The 27,415-nt window shown below is 41.0% G+C and overlaps 1 protein-coding gene across 19 annotated transcripts in view; it reads left to right on the forward strand.

Moving 5' to 3' along the window:
- Positions 1-26,835, forward strand: part of PPIP5K1 (diphosphoinositol pentakisphosphate kinase 1) — a 42,833-nt gene extending 15,998 nt beyond the window's left edge. For 7 of the 19 annotated variants that reach the window (XM_042989001.1, XM_042988999.1, XM_015537388.2 and 4 more), the window contains 9 exons: positions 496-612; positions 767-931; positions 2,755-2,904; positions 3,528-3,618; positions 6,442-6,567; positions 7,279-7,341; positions 12,481-12,618; positions 20,677-20,790; positions 24,823-26,835. In XM_042989001.1, the coding sequence (XP_042844935.1) occupies positions 496-612; positions 767-931; positions 2,755-2,904; positions 3,528-3,618; positions 6,442-6,567; positions 7,279-7,341; positions 12,481-12,618; positions 20,677-20,790; positions 24,823-25,769 (1,911 nt within the window). In that variant the 3' untranslated portion in view covers positions 25,770-26,835. Of the gene's footprint in view, positions 1-495; positions 613-766; positions 932-2,754; positions 2,905-3,527; positions 3,619-6,441; positions 6,568-7,278; positions 7,342-10,803; positions 10,987-12,480; positions 12,619-20,676; positions 20,791-24,822 lie in introns of all 19 variants that reach the window. The other 12 variants (XM_015537392.2, XM_042989009.1, XM_042989012.1 and 9 more) reach the window with 8 other exon arrangements.
- The last annotated feature ends 580 nt before the right edge of the window (positions 26,836-27,415 follow it).

The raw sequence follows: 27,415 nt of genomic DNA on the forward strand, positions 1-27,415 counted from the left end.
ATCCAGGAGATTCCTTCTGGAACAAAAAAAGTGTTTTGGGATGGTGTTGAGCCAGAGAGCTATCAGACAACATAGCTCTGCATTAGGGAGGGTATAGAATTTGGGATGATGTTATAATGAGTCTTTTTCACTCAAACATTATTATACGTTTTTCATCTGGCTTCACAAAGGTATCTTTAACTGTGCTGCTGTATGTACTGTAGCAAAACTGAATTACTGTGAGAGAAGGATGGAAAGAGTTGTAGAACTGGAGGCTAGAAAGTTGTGTGGGGTGGTGGATCACAAATGGTAGAAGTGAGGTAATGAGGAACCTTTAACACTAGACTATAGTTAAGGGGAAGCTTACGATAGATCAGCCCCAAAGTGGAGTAAGATACTGGAACCTCATCCCTGGGAGGATATATCCTCTTGAGTTCTTCTCTGTTGTCCCTGCCTGGTCTTCCACCACCATATTCAGCTTTTCCAACTGCCCCTTCATCTGTTGATGCCCCATAGGATCCCTTATCAGAGGAGCGGTTCCATGTGGAGCTACACTTCAGCCCTGGAGTGAAAGGTGTTGAGGAAGAAGGCAACGCCCCAACTGGCTATGGATTCCGTCCAGCTTCTTCTGAGGTGGGTTGGAGTGCTGGGGTTTTAGATTAGAGGATTTAGGAACCAAGTGGTGGAAAACTTGAAAACAGTACAGGGAGGTAAGAGGGTTGGGGGTCTAGGATTAGAAGGCTGGAGGCCATTAACTCCTCTTGAATCTGTGCTTGTTGTTGGGTAGAATGAAGAGATGAAAGCAGACCAAGGCAGCATGGAGAACCTGTGCCCAGGGAAGGCATCGGATGAGCCAGACCGGGCATTGCAGACTTCACCTCAGCCCCCTGAGGGCCCTGGCCTCCCAAGGAGATCACCCCTCATTCGTAACCGAAAAGCTGGCTCCATGGAGGTAATAGGAGGGGCTTGGGAGAAAGAAGTGGTGGAATTGCTCATAGGACAATATCCATGAATCCTCTGAATCACTTTGGGGGGATTCTTGGCACCTTAAGCAGAGTCCTTCTGCCCCTGATGGATATGTTTTATTTAATCTCCGTTTCATAGCTGGTCTCCCAATAAAGCTCCTTTAAGTTGGTTGCTACCTCTGAGATTAAGGAGATATCAGTGAGAGGTGCCGAGAGATAGGATTTTAAGAGATGATAATGAGGAGGAGGCCTTTGGATGAATTTGAAAAGGCTGTTCTTTAAAAGGAAATATAGTAGAAATAGCATGAACTCTGGGCTAAACTCCCAGGCTGATATCTAGAAGCTGTGTGACCTTGGACAGGTAACTTCTCCAAGCCTCAAGTTTTTTTTTGTCTATGAAACACAAGCAATATACACCATATAGATGCTCAGTAAACAGTAGCTATAATAATAAAACAATTGATATTAAAGGCCAGGCTGTCTCCATCTCTTTGTTCCCTTGGGTTAAAAACTATAGCTCAAACAGGAGCAATTATATAGCACTCTAATTTCATTCCTTTAGAGTTATCGGTATTCATTCCAGAAAGGAAATAAAGTATGGAGGTCTCTCTGTCTTACCCTCTGTTCTGATGAGGAGATCTAGGGACCTGGGCCTGTGTCTGCCTCTAGGCCTGGTTCCAATTCTCTAGCCTAGAGGAAGTAACTGTTGTAAATATTACCTTGTATCCAGCTAACTGTGCTGGGGTTTTTGTTCCTGGTTTTTTCCTGCAGAGTCTTTTCCTCTTGGGCCCAATGCACTCTTTTTGACCCCATGATTTATCCCTGTCTCAGTGACTCTGACTGTCCGATTTGGGTCCTGCTTTGACAGACAAATCTGTTCACCTGGCTTTGTACCAGCTCTCTGTCTTAAAGGAATTGATCTTTCATTTTGGGACTACTCAGAAGAATTTGCAACTAGCTTACATAGGTTCAGCCAGAGGTTTACAGTTCAGATTTTGGAGAAATTTGGAAAGATAAACTGCACTCTGTTTCGGGCTTATTTTTTCTTCCTGATTATTTTAAGATAGATTTGATGTTGTGACTACTCAGAGCTTCTTTAAGTGTGGTATGCATCATTTTCCCTTTGATGTATAACTTAGTATCCATAATATACTAGTACCCTGCAGACTCATGTGACTAGATCAAATGGACAGAATGATGTATAATCTTCCATCAATAAAATGCTTTTCCACATCTGAATGTCTTCCCCATTCACATCGTCTGCCAGTCTCTCTGGCACTGTTGTGCTTAACCCCCACTTTTCTGGTTTAAGCAGTCGAGAGACATAGGCAAAGCAGAGCCCTCTGTGTATCATCTCTCAGACTTGAGGAGTTGGCTTTTTTCTTTCAGGACTATAGGGAAGCTTCCTGTTGTAACCACATTCCTTCCTTTTAGTTCCTAGTGTTACTTATACCATGGCTTATCCAGGATGATGGTAGCCCAAGATATGTTCCTCAGTTTTGCAAGAAAATTGTCTCTTTACTCCTTGGTCACACAGCCTTTTAATATTAATATTTCCTTTCCTTATTCTATAGGTATAGGCATTGGTAGTTTTATCCTTATTGACTACAACCCTTCCCCCATCCCTTCTTCTGCTCTTGTCATCTCATATTTTTGGACAGTTTTAGAATATAGATCTGTGACCTTCATAGCAGCTGTGCCCTAGGTAATGATCCTCTCCAGGTCTATAACTAGCTCTGCCTCACTGGGGCTTTTGGGAGCCTGGGAGTTAAAGGAGCCGTGACCGGCTTTCCACCCGGTCTGATTGCAGGTCATGAACATGCAGTGCACGGGGAACCTGGACCTGATCCCCTTGCGGGGACGGCGCCGCAGGAGGTCAGGAGACCTCCCCCGGCCTTCCCCAGCCATCGGCCTACAGCCCCGGGCTGTGTCCACCACTCACCTGGCATCCTGCACACAGGTGTCCCTCCCTACTTCATCTTCCTTTCCTGCCTCTATCTTTGCCTTTTGGGACCTAGGGACTCAGAACATTATCTGGGGGTTGGAGGGTGTGTATGTTGGGGTTTGTGTGATTAGGCCCTCGTAGCCTTTTTAGAAATCTGTTACACGTCTCCAGACATGGAGGGGAGGGCCTCCTGGTTCAGATAAGAAACTGAGTGTGGTTGCCCTAACCACAGTTGTCCCATGGAAAGAAGAGAGGGTAGCCAGACTTTATTTCTTATTGTTACTCAGCTATTGTGATTGGCTTTCTGAATCCCATGGAGGGATAGATAAGATTAAGGAATACTGCTCTGCTGAGAACTGAAAATAGTTGAATAATGATTTCTCAGATTTGGGATAGAAGGGCAATGGGGACAGGCATCTTGGAAATACAAGTGCCTTCTGGTATGGGATTCCCTGTACAGTTCCCTCTGCGAAGTACATTCTTCATTCCCTTTTCATTCTTCTTCCCCCATAAAAATCTTTTGATTCTTCCAGACTTTCTGACATTGCTTGGCTTTATAGGGGCAGGAATTCAGGACCAGGGTTTTAGACTTCTTGGTTGAGGTGCCAAAATGGTAATACAGAGTCCTTTTTCTCCAGGTGCTTTCTGAGACTTCATCCTCGAGGCCTGGTGGCTACCGGCTCTTTTCATCTGCACGGCCACCAACGGAGATGAAGCAGAGTGGCCTAGGTATGGTCTTCCAGCATCTCACCTGTTGTTGTTGGGGAGGTGTGTCTGTCTGTTCCTCAGGGTTTTATTGTGGGAAACCTTAGTCATGGGTGTTGGGGTCATTTCAGTCTGTGGAATTGTCGGTGGGGCTAGGGAGGATGAATTGGGAGAAGCCATGTTTAGGTGTGAACTTTGAACCCAGATGATTGTTTCCATTCCAGGAAGGTGTTTGTCTTTTGTTTTTTTATACCAACTCCCATTTCTCTGGCTGAAGGACTTTTTTCTGGCTTCCCCTCTCATTCCTTATCTGTCCTCCCAGTCTAGCCCCAACCTTAAGGGGCCATGGAGACTCTGATACTTCAGAGTTACCAGAGACAAAACTATAAATAGATGTACTTGTGACCTCCTCATAAGTGTCATATTCCTCATTTGGACAACTTGTGCCATGTCTTCCTCTGAGACCTATGTTTATTGTATCCCTGCTCAGGCCCCTCCTACCTCCATGGCTCTTTCATCCTTTCCTAATCCTGTAATTTTTTTTCCTTCCTTCCTGAAAATTGAGGGACAAATCTGAGACTGGTGTAGTGGCAGAGGCTTCTCTCAGGACTTTGAGGGAATGTCTCTTGATTTTTTTGATTCCTGGAGAGGGGTGGAGAACATCATTCAACCTTTCCTAAGAACACAGACTGCAGGAAGGACCAAGCCTCAGAGGGTATTGTATTCTTTGGGAGCGGGGAGTGGTCCTTGGGAGGGGCTATCTTTGAATACAGTGTCTTGTGAGCCAGTAAGTAAACTGGCAGTTAGAGACAATTGTGTGGCGTCTGGACTTGGTTCTCTGGCTCTTTCTATCTTGTCCTATTATTCACTCCATTTAGCTCCTTTCATTTTTCTGTTAATTTTGTCCTTGGCAATTTCTTGGCCTAAACATAATCAGCATTTGGACCAGCAAGGGGGAGAAAAGTTTTGGTAACTTTCCTGGCTAGTTTTATGGAAGTAGGTTGCCTTCTAGATCCCTGAGATGAGGTAGATGGTTTGGGGCCTGGAAAATAAATGGCAAATTGATGGATCTGTGACACAGACTTCTCTTCCTAGAAGTTTCAGTAACGAATAGGTTTCAAGTAGGCTGAAAATGAGGATAGGTGTGTCAGGCCCAGTTGAGTAGGAGTGCTGTCAAGAACAAGGGTGGTGGTAACCTAGACACTACCCTCTGAGATGATCCAAGGACTGGACAGGGCAAGATTGGCAGGATGGCACCAGAAAATTATTAGGGGATGAAGTAAATATAGAACAAAGCTCGGGTGGTCTGGGATAAAGTCTGCTAGTTTCAGCTTCTGTGAAGAAAAGTAGACATATTTAACAAGCTTTATTTGAGCCCCATTCTAGAGCCTGTTTACACATGAAAAGTAGGAGAAGGTGCTGCATAGAGCAGCAATCTTGAATTCCAGGACAGAGATTATTAGCCGTCTAAGCTTCTTGATTTTTATGGTAGCTTTGAAATGCTGGGACCCCTGAAACCATGACACCTTCTTTGTGGGCTCAAAGGAAGCTGACCTCCTTTCCATTCTATCCATCTCTGCTATATTAAGTTCCAAAGCCAAAGCCAAGGCCTTGGCTAAGATGGATTTGGAAGGAGAGATGCAACTCCTGAAACTTAGGTGTCAATCTTGTCTCTTTCCTCCCACTCTGTCCTTGTGAGCTACAGTAGGAGAGGGGACTTTGGAGTCTCAACCCTACTCTCAATAATATCTGGAACATTGACTGGTTTATTTGCTTCAGAGATTTTTTAAGTTTTATTTACTCCTCTGGCAGTAGAGTTCCCTTTGCTTTCTTTGAACTTATGTGTGTAGGCATCTGGCTTTGAGATAGGGTTTATGAGACAATAAATGTTTGAGAGCAGAAAAACATGGCTTTTTCATTGTTTCGTGTTTATCAGGTCCTCATTCTTAATAGGGTCCTCAGCACACAGTAGGCATGTTCTGCATGCAGTCACCGGACTCTTCACATGCCTTTAATTTGTGTCCATCTTCACTTCAGAAACAATGCTCTGTTTCTTCTTGATGAAAAAAATAATTATGTCTTTTCTAAATGAACACAACTGATCTTCAGAATCAGGAGGCCTGGACTCTAGTCTAGCTTAGCTCCTAACAAACTATATGACCTTGAGTAAATGAGATCCCTTTTGACTCTCAGTTTCTTCACCTCTAACATGAAGAGATTGTACTGGATAATCTTTAAGTCCCTTCCAGCTTTAAAAATTCAGTGAGTCTCGTACTTCTTTTCTTGGGAAACATAAAAAAGGCCTGAAGAGAGATAGAAGGAGGGGAATGTTGGATGAAAAACTTAGGAGGGATTGAAACTTACATGAACTTGAAATTTGGGCTGAGTGCTCAAAACCTAGTCTCTAGTTTCAATCAAAGTTCTTTCCTTGTAAGTCTATAAAGTATTATATTTCTCAATTCTTCAAACTCTATATCCAGGGTAAGGAGCACTGAATTAAATCTAGGGAGATCTAGAGAGATCTACCTATTCTTTTAGCATTCCTAAGAGTCACCTGGAAAACAGTCTATGCCTTTCAGTAGCTTTGAGTCCCCTAATATGACTAACATTGTATTTGTAGTGGTCTCTTGTATCTAGTATATAGATCTTTAGCAGAATCCCTACCTTGCTTGCCCGGTGCGACTATGGACAATAGTGAAATCTGTTTGTGGTTATGAGAAGTGGCCACATGGTGGTGGCTCTGAGTAGCTATATGTATGTGTCTTGATGTTGTCATGTGAAGTTATGTGTACTTCTGTGTGGTAATTGCAGCTTTGTGTGGCTACTAATGCACTCCCGGCCTTGCAGGCTCACAGTGCACAGGGCTGTTCAGCACCACAGTGCTGGGTGGCTCCTCCAGCGCTCCGAATCTTCAGGACTACGCCCGCAGCCATGGCAAAAAGCTACCACCTGCCAGTCTCAAGCACCGAGATGGTATGTGGGTGGGTTTGGGGGGCAACTCTTTTTTTCACTTGTCCCCCAGCGCGGACACAGCTCAAGAACTATTCATACTTAAAGTGGCACTGACTCTGGCCTTATAGCAAGTTTTCTTCATCAATTATAGAGGGGAGAAGGAACCAAGACCCCATGCACCCCTCCATTTGCATTCCCTCTCACCATACAAATACTACTTATTTATGCTTATCCCTTCATAATCTCCCACATACAGCCCTGCTACATCAATTTATTCCACCTTTATATTCTTTCCTGGATTCTGGCCTATAGGAGCAAGGACCAAGGAGGATGATCCGTGGTCAGGAAGAATGCAGTGGAATCTTAATTAAAATCTAGGAAATCAGGGATGGGGAAGTTGCTCAGTCAAGGCAGAAAAGATGATATGGAAAGAGATTGGGGGAAGGGAGGAAAGTTTTTACACAGATTTTATTTCCAAATGACCAGAAAGAGAATGTTGTGGTGAAATTAGGGTTGTTTGTGGGGTCGTACTGTGGTAGAAATGACACACAGATTCCTACAAGGAGATTATAGCAAAGGAGAAGATCAAAAGGTAGTAGTCAGGAATCTAGGGGGTGGGGTGGGAACAGATCATATACTAACTGTAAAGAACAGAGTATATTGTGGGCAAATTCCAGAGCAGAGGGTGGGGGCAGGGGTGGGTATAATCCCCATGATGTCTTTTCTCCCCAGAGCTCTTGTTTGTCCCGGCCGTAAAACGATTTTCTGTGTCGTTTGCAAAGCATCCGACTAACGGTACGTTTGCTTCTGACTCAATGTCATTCCCCCTCATCATGTCACCTCCAGACACTTAACCTCTGAGTTCTGACACTGACTCTGCCTCTGTCTTCCACTGTGTTGGCAACCTGGTGTCTCTGAACCACTCACCAGTGTCCCTCTTGGGACATACTCCTTGTTGTGACAAACTTTACTCTTGGCTGCAGCCTGGCTGCTCTATCCGTGTGGCAACTCAGGGATTTACATCCATGGTCACCATCATCATTGTTCTGTCACTTTTTTCAGCATTATCACCAAAACATTAATTAAACCTCTCCCTTTCCCATCACATGACTGCTGGGCTTTGTACAAACATGACAATGGTTCTCCTTCTTAGGAAGAGAATAGTATTTCCTGTATTATCCCCATGTCTTTTTTTTCCCCCTACTCCTCAGCTTATAAGTTTGGTCTTCCTGTTTTTTTCTCCAACTTTTTGTTGGAGTGAATGACTAATTTGTTTCTCTTTTGGAGCAATGTTGCTGCAGTTCCCAGCTCCCAAGCATACCCATAAGGTCTTGAGTTTACAGTTTTCCATCACCATATTCCTATCTCCTATCATTGTGTGTACTTTATGTGGCTCTTGTGCTCCTGACATTTGCTTTATGTTACTACTAACCTAGGGTGTTGGCCTAGAAAACAGGAGCCCAGACCAATTTGGGATAAAGAGAGAAAGAAAGGAGTAGGAGGTAGTAGGTAAAGGAAAAGGGATTGTACCTTGGGTTATATAACACGAGTTACTACACAGTTTCCCTTTAGCCCCAGCCTAAGACACTGCTATCTCAGATAAGCTTGAAGTGAAGGTTGAGATGTCACCTGGGAATTCTGGGGGACTTAGGAAGGAATAATACTTCAAGAATATTGAAGAACTGGTCTGGTCATACTAAGGTGGGAGAGTTTAGAGATCTGTGTAAACCAAAAATTGAAGAGCTGTGGTCTCTTTGTAGGGCATGGCAGGGAAACCCAGGACTTACTCCCTGTTTTATCCTTCATATTCCTCGTTTCTCTCTGCCTTGTACCTTGTTTTCAAGGTAAATCCGGTTTCTTTATATATGATTTTCTTCTGTCTGAGAACTAAGACTCTGCAAAGGAGGCAAAATTAGCCTGGCTTCCTGGCTGGAAAAACCTCCATAGCCAGTGGCAGCTGCTAGATTTTAGCCCAGTCAGGCCATACTTCTCCACTAGGCACTGCTGAAATCTCCCTAGGTTGACTAGCCTATACTTGCTCGGTTTATAACCCCACCCCCACCCTGACTCCCATTTGTGCCTGTGACAGGAGCCCCCCTTTTAGAGTGGCATCGCTGTGCCTTCACATTTAGCTCCAAATTCTTCTGACCTTCATGTGTCACAATCATCTCCAGAGTAGAGCCTCACGCACCAACCCAACCCCACAACTTGGGACTTGGACTTATGAGATGTGTTACTTAGAGTATAGAATATAGTACCAGGAAATTGGGCCCCTGAAATCAGAGCTAAATCACTGATTTAGCCTAGTTCTTAGGCTTTATGAGAAAAGATCCAAATTCATAAAACAGATCCTCAAACCTATATATCTCTAGTTCCCTGAAGCCTTCGTTAGCAGCCTCACCAGTTGAAGAAGAGAAGAATTAATTCTCCTGAAGGAAGAGCAGAAGAAAGACCTGGACAATTCAGATATGGTGCAGGAGAGAAAATTCAGGATCTCCTTTGACACCCTGCACACTTCCTCAGAGACCTTCTGGCCCTCTTCTTGTACTTGAGTTTGGAGGCTAAAGTGCCTCAGATACCAGAATCTGGGATCTACCTGGTGGAGAAATTTGGAGCTATTACATCTCTTGCTGAAGATTATCTAGATTTAAGTTGTCCCTCTGGACAACATGAGGGCTCTACCCCATGGTCAAATCTTGCGTCACTGACCCAGCAATTACAGAGTGGATGCTCTGTCTACAATTGTTTATGCAGATTAGTCACAACAATATGCCAACCTACTGTCCCATCATCACCATTTCCTTGCCATGAGGTCTGTCTTTGAAATAGCAGCTGGAAAACCTGACCTAGCTTTGGCAAGGAGGCAAGGCAGTATCTCACTTTAGCAGGAGAACATCTGTCAGCCTATCCCTGACTCTGTTCCTGATATGCTTCTGTCACATCCTGTGACTATGTTGAGTATACAAGTATGGCCCATTACTAAACTGCATGCTGAACTCACTAAAGTAAACTAATATAGTGGAAAAGAGACTAGTTTACCCTTATCCAGAATGTTAGAGTGTACCCATTGGATTTACCAAGCCCATTTCTTGTAGGATACACTTAGTGCCTGGATAGAGCTGAAACCTCTCCTGACATCCATAATAATGTCTCTGGAAACCATAGTCTCATAAGATCACTCTGTGGAACCACTTCTGGTCTGGGAGTTCTTTAGCTACCCTAACATAACTTGTCTATACCATCAGGTCTTAAGACAGCATACCTTTCTCCTAGGATCCTTTCCTTATTGCTCCTCCTATGCCCCTTTCCACATGCCTTTCACTGCCTTCAACCTTTTGCATTTGAATTGCATATATCCACAAAGTTTGCCACGCAGCTAAAATTGTAAGTGGTTCAGGATTGAAGCTTTTCCACTCACCAGCTGACCAAAGTTAGACAGCAGTGGGAAGAAAATATAAAATTACCTAACTTTTTTTTGGCTTATGTAATAGATACAGTGTCTCCTGAATCCTGAGATTTATGCAATTATTTTTTAAATATCTGCATATTTGGGTAAGAGTAAAGGCTGATTAGTCAATATCATCATTTTCACTTACGGATTCCGTTTTTTACATACTCTGTTTAAAAGGAACTCTATACCTGGTGTTCTGCCAATCTCCTTAGCCACCTATCTAATACCTTCCCTGTCTGTGGCTATTTTAGAGTCTGGTCCAGAGGCCTGGCCTGAGCCTTTTTAGCTTCAAACTCTATCTTGATTCCCTCTACCATTTTTGATACTCTTCTCTAAGTGACTTTGAATCTTTGCATCTCTATACCAACTTTATAAATACATTTGTCTGTGAAGCAGGCCCTAAGTAGGGATGTTCAGGGATCATCTGTTCAGGGATGACCAGGGACACTGGAGCTCTAATCAAGACTTCCAGCCACAAAACTGCCAGCTTACCCCCATCTAGAATGATGTGACTGCTCTCTGTAAGCACTGACTTAATTTATCCTCAGTGAGAGAGGGGAGGGCCTTGCTGTATGATGAGGTTTCACTAGCCCCTTCTTTTAGATTCCATGTGATGCCGACTCTTCTTCCCTGCAAGAGATACCCAGTGGTTCTGACCATCTCTCCTTCTCTCTTAGCTCACCTTGGAGTTGAGTGGTCCCACTTCCTAGTAATGCTTGTGCCATTCAGTGCCCCCCTCATTGTCTCTCCCTCTTCTCTTTCTTTATCTTTGTGCTTCCTGCCGTGGTCCCCCCCATCCCCTCCAGAGCTGCTGGATGACCAGCACCCTGTGGTCCGGTTGCTGCGCAGTTTTTCCTCTGACTGTCCAGGGGGCCGGCCAGTCTCCTTGGATGCCACGCTGGCGCATCACCTGCACCAGTGCTCCTACCACCTGCGCCTCTTCCGGAACTGGCTGCGCTCAGGCCAGGATGACCCCGAGTGCCTCTACGGTACCCCCTGCCACCAAGCTGGCTGCTGCCGTTACCCTGGCTGGGATGACTGCTTTGCTTATTGCACTTCTGGCAGGAGAGTCCACCTATTCCTTTCTCCTGTTTACCCTAAGGTTATGTGACTTGCATTTAGTTGCTTGGATGGGATTGGGGCCAGACTGCCTGGTAGCTGTAGCATTGGCTGCTCATCCCCTTCCTGTTCTCCTTTCTCACTGCCTCCTAATGTTACCCATTCCCAAGTCTATTCAGTATAGGAATAGTCTCTTGCCCTGGAATCTGCTCTTGTGTCTATAACCCTCAGCTACCACCATCTTCAAATCTAAATATTTTTCTAGCCCCTCTGAGGAGCTAAAGACTATATACTTCTATGCTCCTGCCACTAGAGTACAGGGGAAAATTGGGGCACAAATGTCTTAATCGAATCTTTGAAGCACACAAGGGCCAGAGCTTAGAAGATGGTCAGGTGTAATCTTTTTGAGTTATAGATTTTAGTCATTAGGGAACAAGAGGCTATGTCTTACATAGGTATTGTTGTTGTGCCTACTCTTAGTTTCTTTAAGGAATTGTAAAGAGACATAGGAAAGATTGGGGGCTGAAAAAAGTACTTGGGATGTGTGTTCTTAATCCTCTAATGGGGACTTTTTTTTTTCTTTCATCAAGAGGCCCTGGGATTAAGGTTCCAAATTTAGGTTTACACTTCACCCAACCCAGACTGGGGAACTTACCTTGGAATTGTTGGGTTCAGCACAGAGAATCAGTATTTATTCTTTTTCCTAGGGGTTTGCCTCATTTTCCTGATGGACTAGAGAAATTCTAGCAAGTCTTCTGGGGTTTTCCAGTGAGAGCAGAAGGGAGAAGCTTTGATGTGATGGAAATGACCAAGAAAGAACTTCCATCCCCCAGCCTGTTCATGCATGTGGTTTTCCTGGGCTGAGCTTCATGTGTATTGCATGCACTCCAGCTTGCTTCCAGACTAGCTTTCAGCTAGTCTTTCTACCCATATCCTAAATCTGCATGAACCCCTCCTCAGATTCCATGCCCTCCTCTTTAATCCAGTTCTCTTTACATGATCCCTGAAACCTGCTGTTTCTTCCCAGCTCCATGACCTCCCTACCTCATTTAGACCTACAATTTCACCATTAGCTCTGGACTTTTGTTTTATTCCCCTAGAAAGAGCAGGAGCAATGTAGGTACTTACCCTATTGGAATTCTGTTGATTTTTCCATGGGTCATTGCAGGCTCTCCATAGGTAGGATCAGAGATGATTCGATTCACTTGGAGGTCTTAGCAGGTAGACTTTTTAGGAAATCTGGAAGTGAGAAACAGACTCCTTTATGGGCTCTAAAGAGTTCCCACTCTTGAGAATCTTGGATACCCCATCTCCAAAAGCCACGGACTCTCCTGATGGCTCTCAGGGACTCTCCATGCTTCCTTGGACAATTGGGGTATATCTGGCAGGAATAACATTGACTTTGCCCATCTCTTTTCTAACAGGATTTGAAGGGTGTTCCATGGTGCCTACCATATACCCTCTGGAAACACTGCATAATGCCCTTTCCCTGCGTCAAGTGAGTGAATTCCTGAGTAGCGTCTGCCAGCGCCACACTGATGCCCAAGCACAGGCATCTGCAGGTATGGAGAATACTCTTATCTTGTACGTCTGTCTCTGTCTCTGCCCCTGTGCTTCCTAGAACATGAATAATAAATTAAAAATATAGGCACTCTAAAAAGACACAAAAGTAGACTTGAAAAATTGTTTAATTGCATAGGCCAATTCAACATCATAACTTCCCAAGTTAATTTATAAATTTAACATAATTCCAATAAAAATGCGGCTGTTTTTCTAAAGTCAGACAAATTGATTCTGAAGTTGTCATTGAAAAATAAGCAAGAGTAGCCAAAGAAAACCTCAAAAAGAAGAGTAGTGAAAAGTTACTAGCCCTATCAGATCTCACAACATTCTATAAAACTTCTATTATGAAAACACTGTTGTATTGTACGTGAATGGACAGAGAGACCAATCAACAGAATAGAAAATATACAAACAGATGAAGTTAGTATTTCAAAATACTGGGGGAAAGATAGACATTTTAGAAATGTCTATTTCTACATTTCAGAAATGTTTATTTTACATTTGAGAAATCTAAATGTAAAAATTAATTAATAGGTTGTTCCAAGGGCTTGTCTTTTCATAGAAGCACCAAAAAATCAAGCAAAAACTATCAGAATCAGCTTTGTCAGAACTCTGGAAAATAATCAAAAGTTTGCATCAACCAGGAAAATGGTCAATTGAGAAAGAGGCAACCTAAGAATGGGAGAAAGCTTCCCATCATTTTACTGTCTCTTATTCCCACCCTCTCCCCAACTTTGGCATCAGTCTTAAAGACGGCAGGCCATGTTCTCAGTGTGGGGCTCTGGTCCCTGGTTCCAAAGAGAGAACAGACTTTATTCTCAAAGAATTGTGTTTGTCTATTCTAATTTATCTATTCTAACTTGTCTAACCTAAAGACTGTCACAGGGTACTTACCTTTGTTTCACTTAACTTGGACCTGAATCAGGGCAGTAAAGTAGCAGAGAGTGTTCCTTGAAAACAGTGTAAGGCTTATGAATAACATGCTGCTTCCTGGGGCAAAAATTATAATTGAGGCAAACAATAAGTGTACTGAAAGCCTGGGGTAAAGACTTAGGGAGAGAATTTTTTTGGAAAATTAAAGCATTCAAAGGCACCCACATATTCTGGGGAATTTAGAAGCCATTTGCATGCCTAGGGAGGGACGCATGTGCAGAAAACACACAAGATGACCCTAAGATTTTACCTCTGGTTGAACTCTGTACTTGGCACAAGCAAGAAGTGAAGACCAAGGGGGAGTTGTAAACAGTTTTGCTAACTGTTGAAGGAATACCTCAACACAGAACCAATCTGTAAAGGCTGAGAGAACTCCCCTTCCCTCCCTTCTCCTTTCCCCCCATCTTCCCCTCCCCTTCTTTTGGTTCTTGGCATTCAAGGAAATCCTTGTCAGAACACTAGTTGTGAAACAAGCTAAAGGAACAGAGACTTCAGAGACTACACATGATAAAGAAGACAGACTTCACAAAAAGAGTTTAGAAAAATCACTAAACAGCCACAGCCTACAGCAAACAATGAAAACAAACCTTAAGGAGGGGGAATAATCTGATACTCAGAGTTAATGCATCATTCAAAATGTCTAGTTTTCAACAAAACATTATACACTATGCAAAGATATGAGACAATATGATCCATTCACAGAAGAAATTAATGGAAACAGTCCCTGAGGAAGCACTCACTAGGACAAATATTTTAAATCAGCTATCTTAAATATGGTTAATGAGCTAAGGGAAACCATGGACAAAGAACTAAAGGACATCAGGAGAATGTCTCAGCAAATACAGAATGTCATTAAAGAGATAGAAAATATAAAAAGGAACAAGCAGAAATTCTGGGACTGAAAAGTGTAACAAACGCAAAACTCACTAGAGGGTTTCTTAGAAGATATGAGCATGCAGAAGAAAGAGTCAGCAAAATAAAGATAAGTCATTTGAAAGTGTCCATTTTGAGAAGGAGAAAGAAAAAAGAATGAAAAAAATTAACAGAGCCAAAGATATTTGTGGGATACCATCAAGGATACCAACATATTCATAGTGGGAGTCCCAGAAAGAAAGAGAGGCAGAAAAAATATTTGAATAATGGCTCTGAAGACTTCTCAAATGTGATAAAGACACAAATCTATACATCCAAATAATTCAGACACCAGGAAGGATAAATTCAAAGATATCCCCACTTAGGGGCAGCTGGGTCAATTGACCTGAGTCAATTAAGCGCTCGACTTTGGTTCAAGTCATTATCTCATGGTTCGTGGGTTTGAGCCCTGCATCGGGCTCTGTGCTGACGGCTCAGAATCTGGAGCCTGCTTTGGATTCTGTGCCTCTTTCTCTCTCTGCCCCTCTCCCATTCACCTCTGTCTCTCTCTCTCAAAAATAAACATAAAAAAAAATCCACTGAGATACATTATAATCAAATTGTCAAAAGACACAGAACATCTTGAAAGTAGTAAGAAAAAGCAACTTGTCACATACAAGGGATCTTTAGTAAGATTAACAACCAATTTCTCATCAGAAATCACAGAGGCCAGAAAGCAATAGAATGACATATTTAAAGTGCTAAAAGAAAAAAAAAATGTCAACCAATAATTATTTATGTAGCAAAACTGTTCAGAAATGAAAGAGAAATTAAGACCTTCTGAGAAATGCTAAAAGTAGCCTTTGACGCTGACATAAAAGGACACTAGATAGTGACTTGATACCATACCAAAACAAAGGTAACTACATTGGTAAATATAAAAGTCAGCATTACTGTATTTTTGATTTGTAACTTCTCTTTTTGTGTCATATATAACTTAACATAAATGAATAAAACAATCATCACAAGTCTGTATTAATGGGCATATAATAAATAAAGATATAATTTGTGACAGTAACAACATAAGGTGAGGGCTGAGCTTTATAGGAGCAGAGTTTTTGTATGTTATTGAAGCTAAACTGTCATCAATTCAAACAAGATTGTTATAAATTTAGAATGTTAATTGTAAGCTCCTCGATGATCACTAAGAAAATATCTAGAAAATATACAGAAAAGGAAATGAGAAGGGAATCAAAATGGTACACTACATAAAATCAATTAAACCCAAAGATTATAGTAATGGAGCAAAGGAGGAAAAAAATAAAGTATAAGCTGTATAGAAACAAATAGTGAAATGGCAGAATTAAGCTCTTCCTTATCAGTAATTACTTTAAATGTAAATGAATAAAACTCTCCAATTAAAAGGCAGAGATTAACAAAATGGGTTTTTTAGAAAGTCATTCAACTATATGCTATCTACACAAAATTCACTTTAGATCCAAAGGTGCAAATAGGTTGAAAGTGAAAGGATAGAAAAAGATATCCCATGCAAATAATAACGAAATGAGAGCCAGGGTAGCTATACCAATGTCAGACAAAATGGTCTCTCAATAAAAAATTGTTATAAGAGACAGAGAAGGTCACTCTATGTTGATAAAAAGGTCAGTTCATCAAGAACACAACAAAAATTATAAACATATACTCACCAAACAACAGAGTCCCCAAATATATGAAACAAACATTGACAGAATTGAAGGGAGAGATAGTTCTATGATAATAGTGTAATATCTCACCTTTAATAATAGATAAAACAACCAGACAGAAGATCAGTAGGGAAACAGCTTCAATAATGCTATAAACCAGCTAAACTTAACAGATATATAGAACATTCCATCACCAACAAATAGAGATTCTTCTTAAGTGCGCATGGAATATTCTACAGGATAGACCATATGCTAGGACACAAAAAAAATAAATTTTAAAAAATTGAAATCATACCAAATATCCTCTCTAACCACACTGGAATGGTGCTAGAAATCATTAAAAGAAAGAAAACTGGAAAATTCACAAATATGGAGAAATTAAACATTTGGTTTTTTTAATGTTTATTTTTTACAGAGAGAGAGAAAGGGTGGGGGGAGGATCAGAGAGAGGGAAACACAGAATTGAAGCAGGCTCCAGGCTCTGAGCTGTCAGTACAGAGCCTGATGGGGGCTCAAACTCACAAACCTCAAGATCATGACTGAGCCACGCAGGCACCCTGAAATTAAACATATTCTTAACCTATGCGTCAAAGAAGAAATCACAAGGGAAGTTAGAATATACTTTGAGATGAATGAAAGTGAAAATGCAGCATTCCAGAAATTATGGAATGCAGCAAAATCAGTACTAGGAGTGAAATTTATACCTGTAAACACCTACATTTGAACACAAGAAAGATGGTAAACCAAAAACCTAACTTTATACTTTAAGGAACTAAACCCAAGGCTAGTAGAAGAAAAGAAATAGTGAAGATTAGAACAAAGACAAAAGAAGGAAGGAATAGAAAACAGAAAGAATCAACAAAACCAAAAGTTGGTTCTTTGAAAAAAATTAACATAATTGACAAACTTTTAACTAGACTAAGAAAAATCAAGTGTCGATGGAAATAACCAAAATCAGGAATAAAACTGGGGACATGGCTGCTGACTTTACAGAAATAAAAAGGATTATAAGAGAGCACTATGAATAATTATATGCCAATGAATTAGATAACCTAGATGAAATGAACAAATTCCTAGAAACACAGAAACTATAAAAACTGACCCAAGAAGAAATGGAAAATCTGAACATAACCTGTAAGAGAGAAAAAGACTGAATCAGTAGAAAAACTTTTCAAGAAAGAAAAGTCCAAGACAAGATAGCACACTGGTGAAATCTACCAAATAGTTAATAAGAATTAACTCTAATACTTTTCACACTCTTCCAAAAAATAGAATAGGAGAAAATACTTTCTATGAAGCCGTCATTACCTTGATACCAAAGCCAGATAAAGACACCATAAGAAAATTAAACTACAGACCAATATCCCTTATAAATAGAGAAGCAAAAATTCTCAACCAAATACTAGCAAACCAAATCCAACAGCAAGTTGGCTAAGTGAGATTTACCTCAAGAATGCAAGAGTGAAAAAAAAATGCAAGTATGATTCAACATAAGAAAATCAGTCAGTGTAATGTAATACACTACATTAAAAGAACAAAAAGAGGGGCACCTGGGTGGCTTAGTTGGTTGAGTGTTCCTCTCTTGATTTCAGCTCATGTCATGATCCCAGGGTCATGGGATTGAGCCCTGCTTTGGGCTCTGTGCTGAGCATAGAGTCTCTCTCTCTCTCTCTCTCTCTTTCTCATTCTGTCTCTGCCCCCCCCCCCAACTTGCCCCTCTCCCCTGCTTGCATGCACTGTCTCTCTCTCTAAAATAAAAATAAAAATATTTAAAAATTAAAAGAGGCACCTGGGTGGCTCAGTCAGTTAAGCATCAAACTCTTGATATCTGCTCAGGTCATGATCTCACGGTCATGTGATTGAGCCCAAGTCAGGCTCCACACTGAGCAGAGCCTGCTTGGGATTCTCTCTCTCTCTCTCTCTCTCTCTCTCTCTCTCTCTCTCTCTGCCCCTTCCCCATGTGTGTGCATGCTTTCTCTCAAAATAAATAAATAAACTTAAAAAATTGTTCTATCATTATTTTTACAAGTTAAAAAATTAAATCTTTTAAAAAATAAAAAATAAAAGAACAAAGGGAAAAACTCACAATCATCTCCGTTGACATAGAAAAGCATTTGATAAAATCCAATACCCTTTCACGAAAAAAACACTCAGCAAACTAGGAATGGAAGGAAACTTCCTCAACATGATAAAGGGTCTTTATGAACAACCAATAACACACATCATACTCAATGGCAAAAGACTAAAAGTTTTTCCCCTACATTCAAGAATAAGACTAAGATGCCCACATTCACCACTGCTCAACATTGTCCTGAAAATTTTAGGCAGAGTAATTAGGCAAGAAAAAAAAAAAAGGAATTGAAATTGGAAAGGGAGAAATTAAACCTATTTGCAGAGGATATGGCCCTATATAGAAAAAAAGCAAAGAATCCTCAAAAAAACCCTTCCAAAACTAATGAACAAATTCAGCCCAGTTGCAGGGTACAAGATAAACTCACAAAAATTTATTGTGTTTCTGTAAACAGCAATGAACAATCCAAAAAGGAAATTAAGAAAACAATACCATTTATAATAACATCTGAAAGAATAAAATACCTGGGAGCAAATTTAACCAAGAAGTTTAAAGACTTCTGCACGGTAGACTATAAAACATTGCTGAATAAATTAAAGAAGACCTAAATAAGTGAAAAGAAATCCAATGTTCACACTCCATCCCCAGAGTCTTTTAGTTTTTCCCCTTGTAGCCCCCACCATATGGAATTTTAATACCACAAATATACAATACATGTGTGTTTATGGTCTGTGACCATGTGATGGACCACAAACCAGCAGAATAGCTAAGATTTTTTTTCACCCTCACCAGAACCAATTTTGTTGAGAATGCATGGTCTAGAACAAGGAAATTACAAGGTGGTCCTGAGTCATGTTATAACAAAAGCAAGGAAGTGATCAAGCCCTGAAGAGGCTCCCACTGACCAGAATCAGAACATTTTAGCATTTAAAAAATTTTTTAATGTTTATTTATTTTTGAGAGAGAGAGAGAGACAAAGAGGGCAGGCAGAGAGAGAGGGAGACACAGAATCCAAAGTAGGCTCCAGGCACAGAGCCTGATGCGGGGCTTGAACCCATGAACCTAGAGATCATGACCCGAGCCAAAGTTGGGTGCTTAACCGACTGAGCCACCCAGACACCCCACATTTTAGCATTTAAAAATAATTTAAAGTACACTGAATATATAAAAATCTACAAGCTCATAATAAATAATAAGTAATTCTACTAAAAAGCAGGCAAAAATAAAATAATTCGCATCTGCCACAATTGGAGAATACTTTCACTACCTCTTTTCTCTGAAAACTAATTGGAAGTAAATAAACTCTTATTTTACCTTTTCAGTAAGAACTGCAGTTCAGTGTAATCAAATAGCCCCAGGGAAAGCTCTTCTTTACAGAAAATATGCCAGCTAATAAATGTTGGAGGATTGATAGCACTAGAAAATCACCATTTAAATAATTAAGGATCATTAATGGATACTAACACAATTAAGTGAAATGTTGATTGAGTTGCATGGTGCCCAAGGATTACCTCTAATCAGAACAAGAAAACTTTTCAATGGTGAGATCTTGTGGCTGCCACTTAAACCCAGTTAGTAAACTTAGCTTTACTTAGTGGGACAGTGAGATATTATGTGCCTCTAATATGATGTGATATAAAGTACATCGGATCACCTCTTAAAATATTCTTACCAAAGTTATTTAAACTGAATAATCTAATCAAGCCTTTTATATCTAACTTCCAGTTTATAGGAAATACAAGCAATAGTGAAACAAGTTAAACAATTCTATGAGGGAGCAATCAGACAAATCCAGAATGTGGGAAACAATATTTCTGTGAGACAACTGACCTGTTTTTTTAAAAAAATCACTGTGAGGGAAATAAATGGTGTGTGTGGCAGGGGGGCGGGGGAGGATAATATTCCAGATCAAAAGAGACTTTGGAGACATAATAAAATGTAATGCATGGTTCATGTTTGGATATTACTAAAGAAGACATTTTTGGAATAATTGAGGGAGATTTGAATATGAATTGGGTATTAGATGATATTAGGGTATTACTATTAAATTTTATTAGCTTTGTTAATGGTGTGTGGCTATGTAGGAAAAATTCCTTATATTTTAGAGATGAATATTGATGAATTTAGAGTTGAAATGTTTCATAATGTCTCTCATTTTTAAAAAAGAACTTCAGCGTGAAGAAATGGGTGAAACAAGTATGGCAAAATGTTAACACATTGATGTGGTAAATATAGGAGATGAATGTATCAGTATGGATTGTACTAGTCTTTCAACAACTTTTTTTAAAAATGGGGAGATACGGTGGAACAGAAAATGAAAATATTCATAATATAAAGTTTAAAATATTAAAAATGGTTTGTGTGAAGCGTCCCTAGGAAACACTACTTTTCAGCCTGAGAAAGCGTAAGTTTGTTTTGGCTTATGTTGAGAACCTGTGGTTCTTGGATTCTTCCTCAAACTCATTTTTTCCTTCCTTCTCTCTCCCCACTCTATCCAGCCCTCTTTGACTCTATGCACAGCAACCAGGCCTCAGATAGCCCATTTTCCCCACCCCGTACTCTGCATTCACCTACCCTACAACTCCGGCAGCGCTCTGAGAAGCCCCCTTGGTGTAAGTAATCCTTTTGGAACTGCCTGGACAAAGGCCAAGAGGGATGGAGGGATTGATGAATGAGACATCTGTGTCATGAGAGAAATGTAGCTGAAGGTTGAAAGACCAGGAATAACCAGTAGGGGAAGCAGTGTCATCTGTTGTTTCCAAGGTGAAGGGAGGATCTCTTTATCTCATTATCTCAGTTCTCCATGCCCCTCTATTTCATTAGAGAGACTCCTAAAAGATAGTGTCCCAGAAGGTCCTTTGGGGAAGAAAGGACTTCATTCTCCTCAGATTCCCATTTTGTCTCTACAGCTTTCTCAACAATAGATGACTTGGGAGGAAACCTGGATATATAGAAAAGTTGGCAGAAAGAAACTAGTATCTTGTATTACTTTCTGCATATCCTTTCTTGGAAGTTGTCTGTTCTCAGCTGTTAGTTCAAGTTGAGGTGCTGCTTTTTCCCATCTCTTCTTTATAATATCTAGCCTATCACTAATTTTCCTTGGTAACAGTGTGAACAGTGGAGTCACAAGGAGTTCTTAGGGTAATTGCAGGGAAGGGGAGATACTGGTGACAATCAGAGGGAGTATAAGGGCCCCAGACACCAGTGATGGAAAAATCCTTTCCTTATTCAGCCTGCCTCCAGGAAATAATGAAAATCAAGCATGGCTTTTATTATTTTATTTGGATAGGACTGAAGCAAAGATTCATATTTCAGCATTGGGTTAAATGCTGAATTGGCACTCTGTATGTAGAAGAAACATCCCTTCCTGACACCAAGGGTTCTTCCCCTGAATTTCAGATTCTCTTATATTCACCTTGCCATTGCTCCTTTTACCTCTCTCCTGGAATATTTATGGGTTTTGTGCCCCTGGAAATCTTTTTTTTAATAATACTATTATTATTTTGAGTACAGTGGATAATGCAATGTTATAAAACAGTGGTTCAACAAATCTATACGTTATGCTATGATCACCAGTATAGCTACCATCTGTCACCATACAACCCTGTTACAGTGCCACTGACTATATTCCCTTTGCTGTACTTTTTATTCCTGTGACTTATTCATTCTATAACTGGAAGCCTATATTCTCTACTCCCCTTCACCCATTTTGCCCATCCCCCCAGCTCCCTCCCCTCTGGCAACCATCAGTTTGTTTTCTGTATTTTAGGTCTGATTCTGTTTTTTATTTGTTTATTTTTTTTTCTTAGATTCCACACATATGTGAAATCAGTGATATTTGTCTTTCTGTCTGACTTATTTCACTTAGCATAATACCCTCTAGGTTCATCCATATTGTCACAAATGGTAAGATTGCATACTTTTAATGGTTGAGTAGTATTCTGTTGCATATATATACATCTTCTTTATCCATTCATCTATTGATGGACACTTGGGCTGTTTCCATATCTTGGCTATTGTAAATAATGCTGCAATAAACATAGGGATGCATATGTCCTTTCCAGTTAGCATTTTCATTTTCTTTGGGTAAATACTCAATGGTGGAATTATTGGGTTATATGGCATTTCTATTTTTAATTTTTTGAGGAGCCTCCATACTGTTTTCTGCAGTGACCCTACCAATTTACATTCTCATCAGTAGTGTACAGGGATTCCTTTTCTTCCGTATCCTCCCAGCACTTGTTATTTCTTGTTTTTTTTTTTAAAGTTTTAATTTTAATTCCAGTTAGTTAACATACAGCATTATATGTTATTCCTTGTTTTTTTTTTATTCTAGCCATTCTGACAGGTGTTAGGTGATATCTCATTGTGATTTTGATCTGCATTTCCCTGATGATTAGTGATGTTGAGCATCTTTGTGTGTGACTGTTGGCCATCTGTATGTCTTCTTTGGAAAAATGTCTATTCAGATCTTCTGCCCATTTTTAAATTGGATTATCTGGGGGGTTTTGGTGTTAAGTTGTAGAAGTTCTTTATGTATTTTAGATACTAACCCTTTACTGGATCTATCATTTGCAAATATCTTCTCCCATTTTGTAGGTTGCCTTTTTGTTTTGTTGATGGTTTCCTTTGTTGTGCAAAAGCTTTTCATCTGGGTATAGTCCCAATAGTTTATTTCTGTTTTTGTTTCCCTTGCCTCAGAACACATATCTAGAAAAATGTCGCTTTGGCCAATGTCAGAGAGATTACTGCCTGTACTGTCTTCTAGGATTTTTATGGCTTCAGGTCCTTAATCCATTTTGAGTTTGTTTTATGTGTATGATGTCAGAAAGTGGTCCAGTTTCCTTCTTTTGCAGGTAGCCTTCCAGTTTTTTCAACACCATTTATTGAAGAGAATGTTTTTCCCCATTGTATATTCTTGCTTCCTTTGTCACAGATTAATTGACCATATAAGCATGGGTCTTTATTCTGTTCCATTGATCTATGAATCTATTTTTGTGTCAGTACTGTTTTGATTACTACAGCTTTATAGTATATCTTGAAATCTGGAATTGTGATACCTCCAGCTTTGTTCTTTCTCAAGATTGCTTTGGCTGCCTCTGGAAACCTTATTTTTCTCCTGCTTCTGTTTCTGTCTATCCTCTTTGATTTGCCTGAATCAGACCACTAGCTGAATATTAAAGCTACTTCTATCCTTGGGTAAACTTTTTTTTTCTTGTTTTTAATCTACCATCAGACTTTGGACTCAGTATGAGATGTGTAGCCTCATTGGTAAATATTTTCTTTAGGGTTTGTCTGCCCTAAATAGGCTTTGGTGGCCCAAACCATGTTCCTCTTTCTTTCCTGCTTGAAGCATGCTTCCTGTGGTCCTGTACAGAAAAGAGAGAACTGGCATACCCTAAACTCAATGACTGATTCAGCCTTTGCAGTCTCAGGCTTGCCAACTTTCCCAGGTTCTCCTTGATGACAGGATATTCAGGTTTCCTATTTCCAAAATCTATCATTATTGGTATCACAGTGTTTTACATATGAAATTACAATACTATCAATAAGTACATTTACAAAAGGAAAAGTAGATTAGTCCGCTACTAGAGGTCAATGAAGTAGAGATTGGGGTAGGAATTGTCCCACAGTGTAATTGAAGACTCTAAAACCTTTATTTTATTACTGTCAGTATCTAGCTAATTAGTTTTTTTTTGTTGTTGTTGTATATGTCTATAACATCCATAAACCTGTATGTGTTCCAAGACTTAGAAGTCTTAACCTTGGATCCAGGATGGATTTCAGGGTAAAGTCTTTGAGCCCCAAGAATTATTTGTGAAGATAGTATGAATATCCATATGCATACCTTTCTGTACATTTTTCTAAGAAGATAGTCTGTGACTTTCATTAAAGTTTCAAAGAGTTCAGTGACCCCTAGAAGGGTTAATTAAGAACTTCTGCCATTTAGATTCCATGGCAGTCTTCCATCTTCAGGTAATTTTCCTTCCTGCTGTTCTGATTCACAAGATTTTGCTACATTCTCCTGCTTACTTATCTCTTGGGCTGTAAAGAATGATTACCTTTGCCGCAGAAATAAGCTGATTGTCTTAAAAAAATGATTCTTAACAAAAGATGTACATCAGGTTTAATGGGAAGTGTCTCAATAAAATATATTGCCTTTTTCCCCCTCTACCCCACACGTTTACCCAAAACCTATAGAATTAGAATTTCTGGAGATGGAACCTGGAAATTTTTATTTTTTTTTAAAATATTCCATAGTTTTGGTACATACCCCTGATTATGAACCACTGGAATACAGTGTTGATATGCTTCCAAAGTAAGAATGAGGGACAATGGGAATTTGGAGTTAGGGTGGGGGTACATTTGTGAAAGAACTGGGTGAAGTAGGCCTTAGCACTCTCTTCTGAAGTCTTAGATATACCTTTGTGCTCCTGTATACTCCTGTAGTATACATTATGCCAGACCAACAATTCCTGAGCTGGGCTAATTTAGGAGCCTCTGCATAACTTAGGAAGAATCAGACCCTCTTTTCTCAACACATGACTAACATAGGCCGTATATTCTGGTATTTGGACTACATACATAGAATTTAACCTACTCTTCCAGCTTGCCTGACTTGGTTTTCTGACTTTGCTTTACAGACAGCAGTGGTCCTTCCAGTACTGTGTCCAGTGCTGGTCCTTCCTCCCCTACTGCAGTGGATGGTAACTGCCATTTTGGCTTCAGTGATCAACCTTCTGTAAGTTCACACATGATTGAAGAACATCAAGGCCTTGGGATGCTCCCTGGGAATGGAGAACAAGAGTTCCCCGTTGAAGGGATGCAAGAGCCTATTGAACCAAGCCAGTCTTCACAGGAACCACCTGTGGAAACCAGCCAGCCATGCCAGAAAGTTTCTGAGGAGATCAGTCAGCCATGCCAGGAGGTCCCTGACATCAGCCAGCCATGCCAAGACATCCCTGAAGAGTTTAGCCAGCCATGCCAGGAGGTCCCTGTCATCAGCCAGCCATGCCAGAAGGATCATGATAATGTTAACCAGATATGCCAGGAGGTCCCTCAAATCCACCAGCCATGCCAGAAGGCGAGTCAACTGTGCCAGAAAATCTCTGAGGAAGCTTGCCATCTTTGCCAGGAGAACCCTGAGGAGGTCAGCCGGCCATGCCAGGAGGTCTCTGTGGAGGTTGGCAGGCTGGCCCATGGGTTCCCTGTAGGGGTTGGTGGCCTGGTCCAGGAAATCGGTGTAGAAGTTGGCAAGCCAGCCCAAGAGATCCCTGAGGAGCTCAGCGAGTCATGCCAGTTCTTTGTAGAGGTTGGCAGGCTAATCCAAGAGGCTTCTGCAATCAATCTGTTGTCTCAGGACATTCCTGAGGTAGATAAACCATCCCAAGAGTTTCCTGGGGAGGATGATCTGCAGGTACAGGAGGTCCCTGAGGTTAATCAGCAGTCCTGGGTGTTCCCTGAGGTGACTGACCAGCTGCCTGGAGAGGATATTCCCCAAGCCCAGTGTCAATCTAGTGATCCAAACCCTCAGAGCCAGTCTCTAGCCTGTAACCAGCACTCACCCCTTCCACCAGCAACATGTGATTAATCGTGTTCTCATTAGTGGTGTCACACTATACCAGCTATTTGAGCTAGCAACTTTTTCTGTTGGCTAACTCACCTACCAGTGTAAGACCTTGGATCTCACCAGAGGTGTCTGAGGAAGCAGTCCTCTTGGCATGAAGCCAAGAACTGTGCCCGAGCTGGGCTTGGAGGGGAGCCAATTTCATGTTCAAAGCAACCATTGACTCCTCATATGGCCATTAGACTTGAATAGGATTTCCATAAAGGGGTGGGCTGAAGCATCATTACCCAACGTCCTCTGAGCATCCCAAGAAATTCCAGATTGTTAAAGGAAATGCCACTTAACTGCTGAAGACACCATCCGGGGACATCAAGTGCAAAAGGGGACTCCCGGGTCTCCGCTTTCTGGGGAAATATTCACAACTTCTCAAGGTACCCTTAGACCATATGTGCATTCAGGAAGATTCTTGTCTTTGCTAGCACTCCTCAGGTGGGCCTAGGATGGCTGTCTGAAATGTCTGGGCGGGGGGCGGAAAGAGAGTCCCTTTCCCAAACATCCATTGTGGTCATTAATCTTTAGATTGGGTTTATGGGTGTTTTATATAACGTCGCAAGTTCCCCCTCTGCCCCAGTAGTGTTCCTCTGGGCAATAGCTCTAGGGAAAAATAGGTATTAGATTGCTGTGAAAATTTTAAGAGTAACTACTTAAAATGCTCTGGGGGTTCTTGGCCAATCTGTGAAGCTGGGTCTCCTTTTGTTGTGGGGCTACTTGGCTTAAGAGATGCTGTAGCAGAGAAAATCAGGTTCTATTTTAAGCAATCAGCAGAGATCAATATTGTACAGACATGAGGAAAGATTATATATATTTCTGTAGTAGTGCCAGGGACAGACTGGCCAAAGACCAAACACTCCAGGGTCCCCAAGAGGTTTTTCCTTTTATCGTTATGTCTTTAGGGTCAGGTGTGATTATGAAGCTTTTCCCAAAGATATGGGGATGGGAATGGGCATGGGTAGGAGGAATAATGCAGTCATTGCAGTGGGGTGGCCAGAACATTATGAGTGCTCAATAAATATGAAATAATAAAAATGTTGATGGTGGTGATGATGTCCTTGTGAATTCAAGTATGAGTATGACTATAAATCAATCGTGTGACTGAATTAATTTGAACCAGTCAAAAGCTGCTATAGTTGAGTGGGAAGGAACTATAAAATAAAGAGATCAGGGGGGTGCCTGGGTGGTTCAGTTGGTTAAGTGACCGACTTTGGCTCAGGTCCTGATCTCACAGTTCGTGGGTTAGAGCCCCTTGTCAGGCTCTGTGCGGACAGCTCAGAGCCTGGAGCCCGCTTCTGATTCTGTGTCTCCCTCTCTCTCTGCCCCTCCCCTGCTTGTAGTCTGCCTCTCTCTCACTCAAAAATAAATAAACATTTTAAAACATTAAAAGAGATCAGGCATCCCAGGAGGGCCCTATGGCAGTCAGCCCACCATCCTAAAATGTCTTAAATGAGTAGTGTTGTCGGGGACAGAGTTTCTATTTCTGTGAAGCAGCAGTGGGTACTTGCCTTCTCACCAGATCTTTAGATTCACCCTCTTAATTTTCCACTCTGATGATTTGGGGTGAGTGTCAAGGAGGAGTTGATATAAAGGGGTTATGGTCTTTCTTTACCTCCTTG

The sequence above is a fragment of the Panthera tigris genome, chromosome B3 (genome assembly GCF_018350195.1).
Source record: "Panthera tigris isolate Pti1 chromosome B3, P.tigris_Pti1_mat1.1, whole genome shotgun sequence".
Classification (NCBI taxonomy): Eukaryota; Metazoa; Chordata; class Mammalia; order Carnivora; family Felidae; genus Panthera; species Panthera tigris.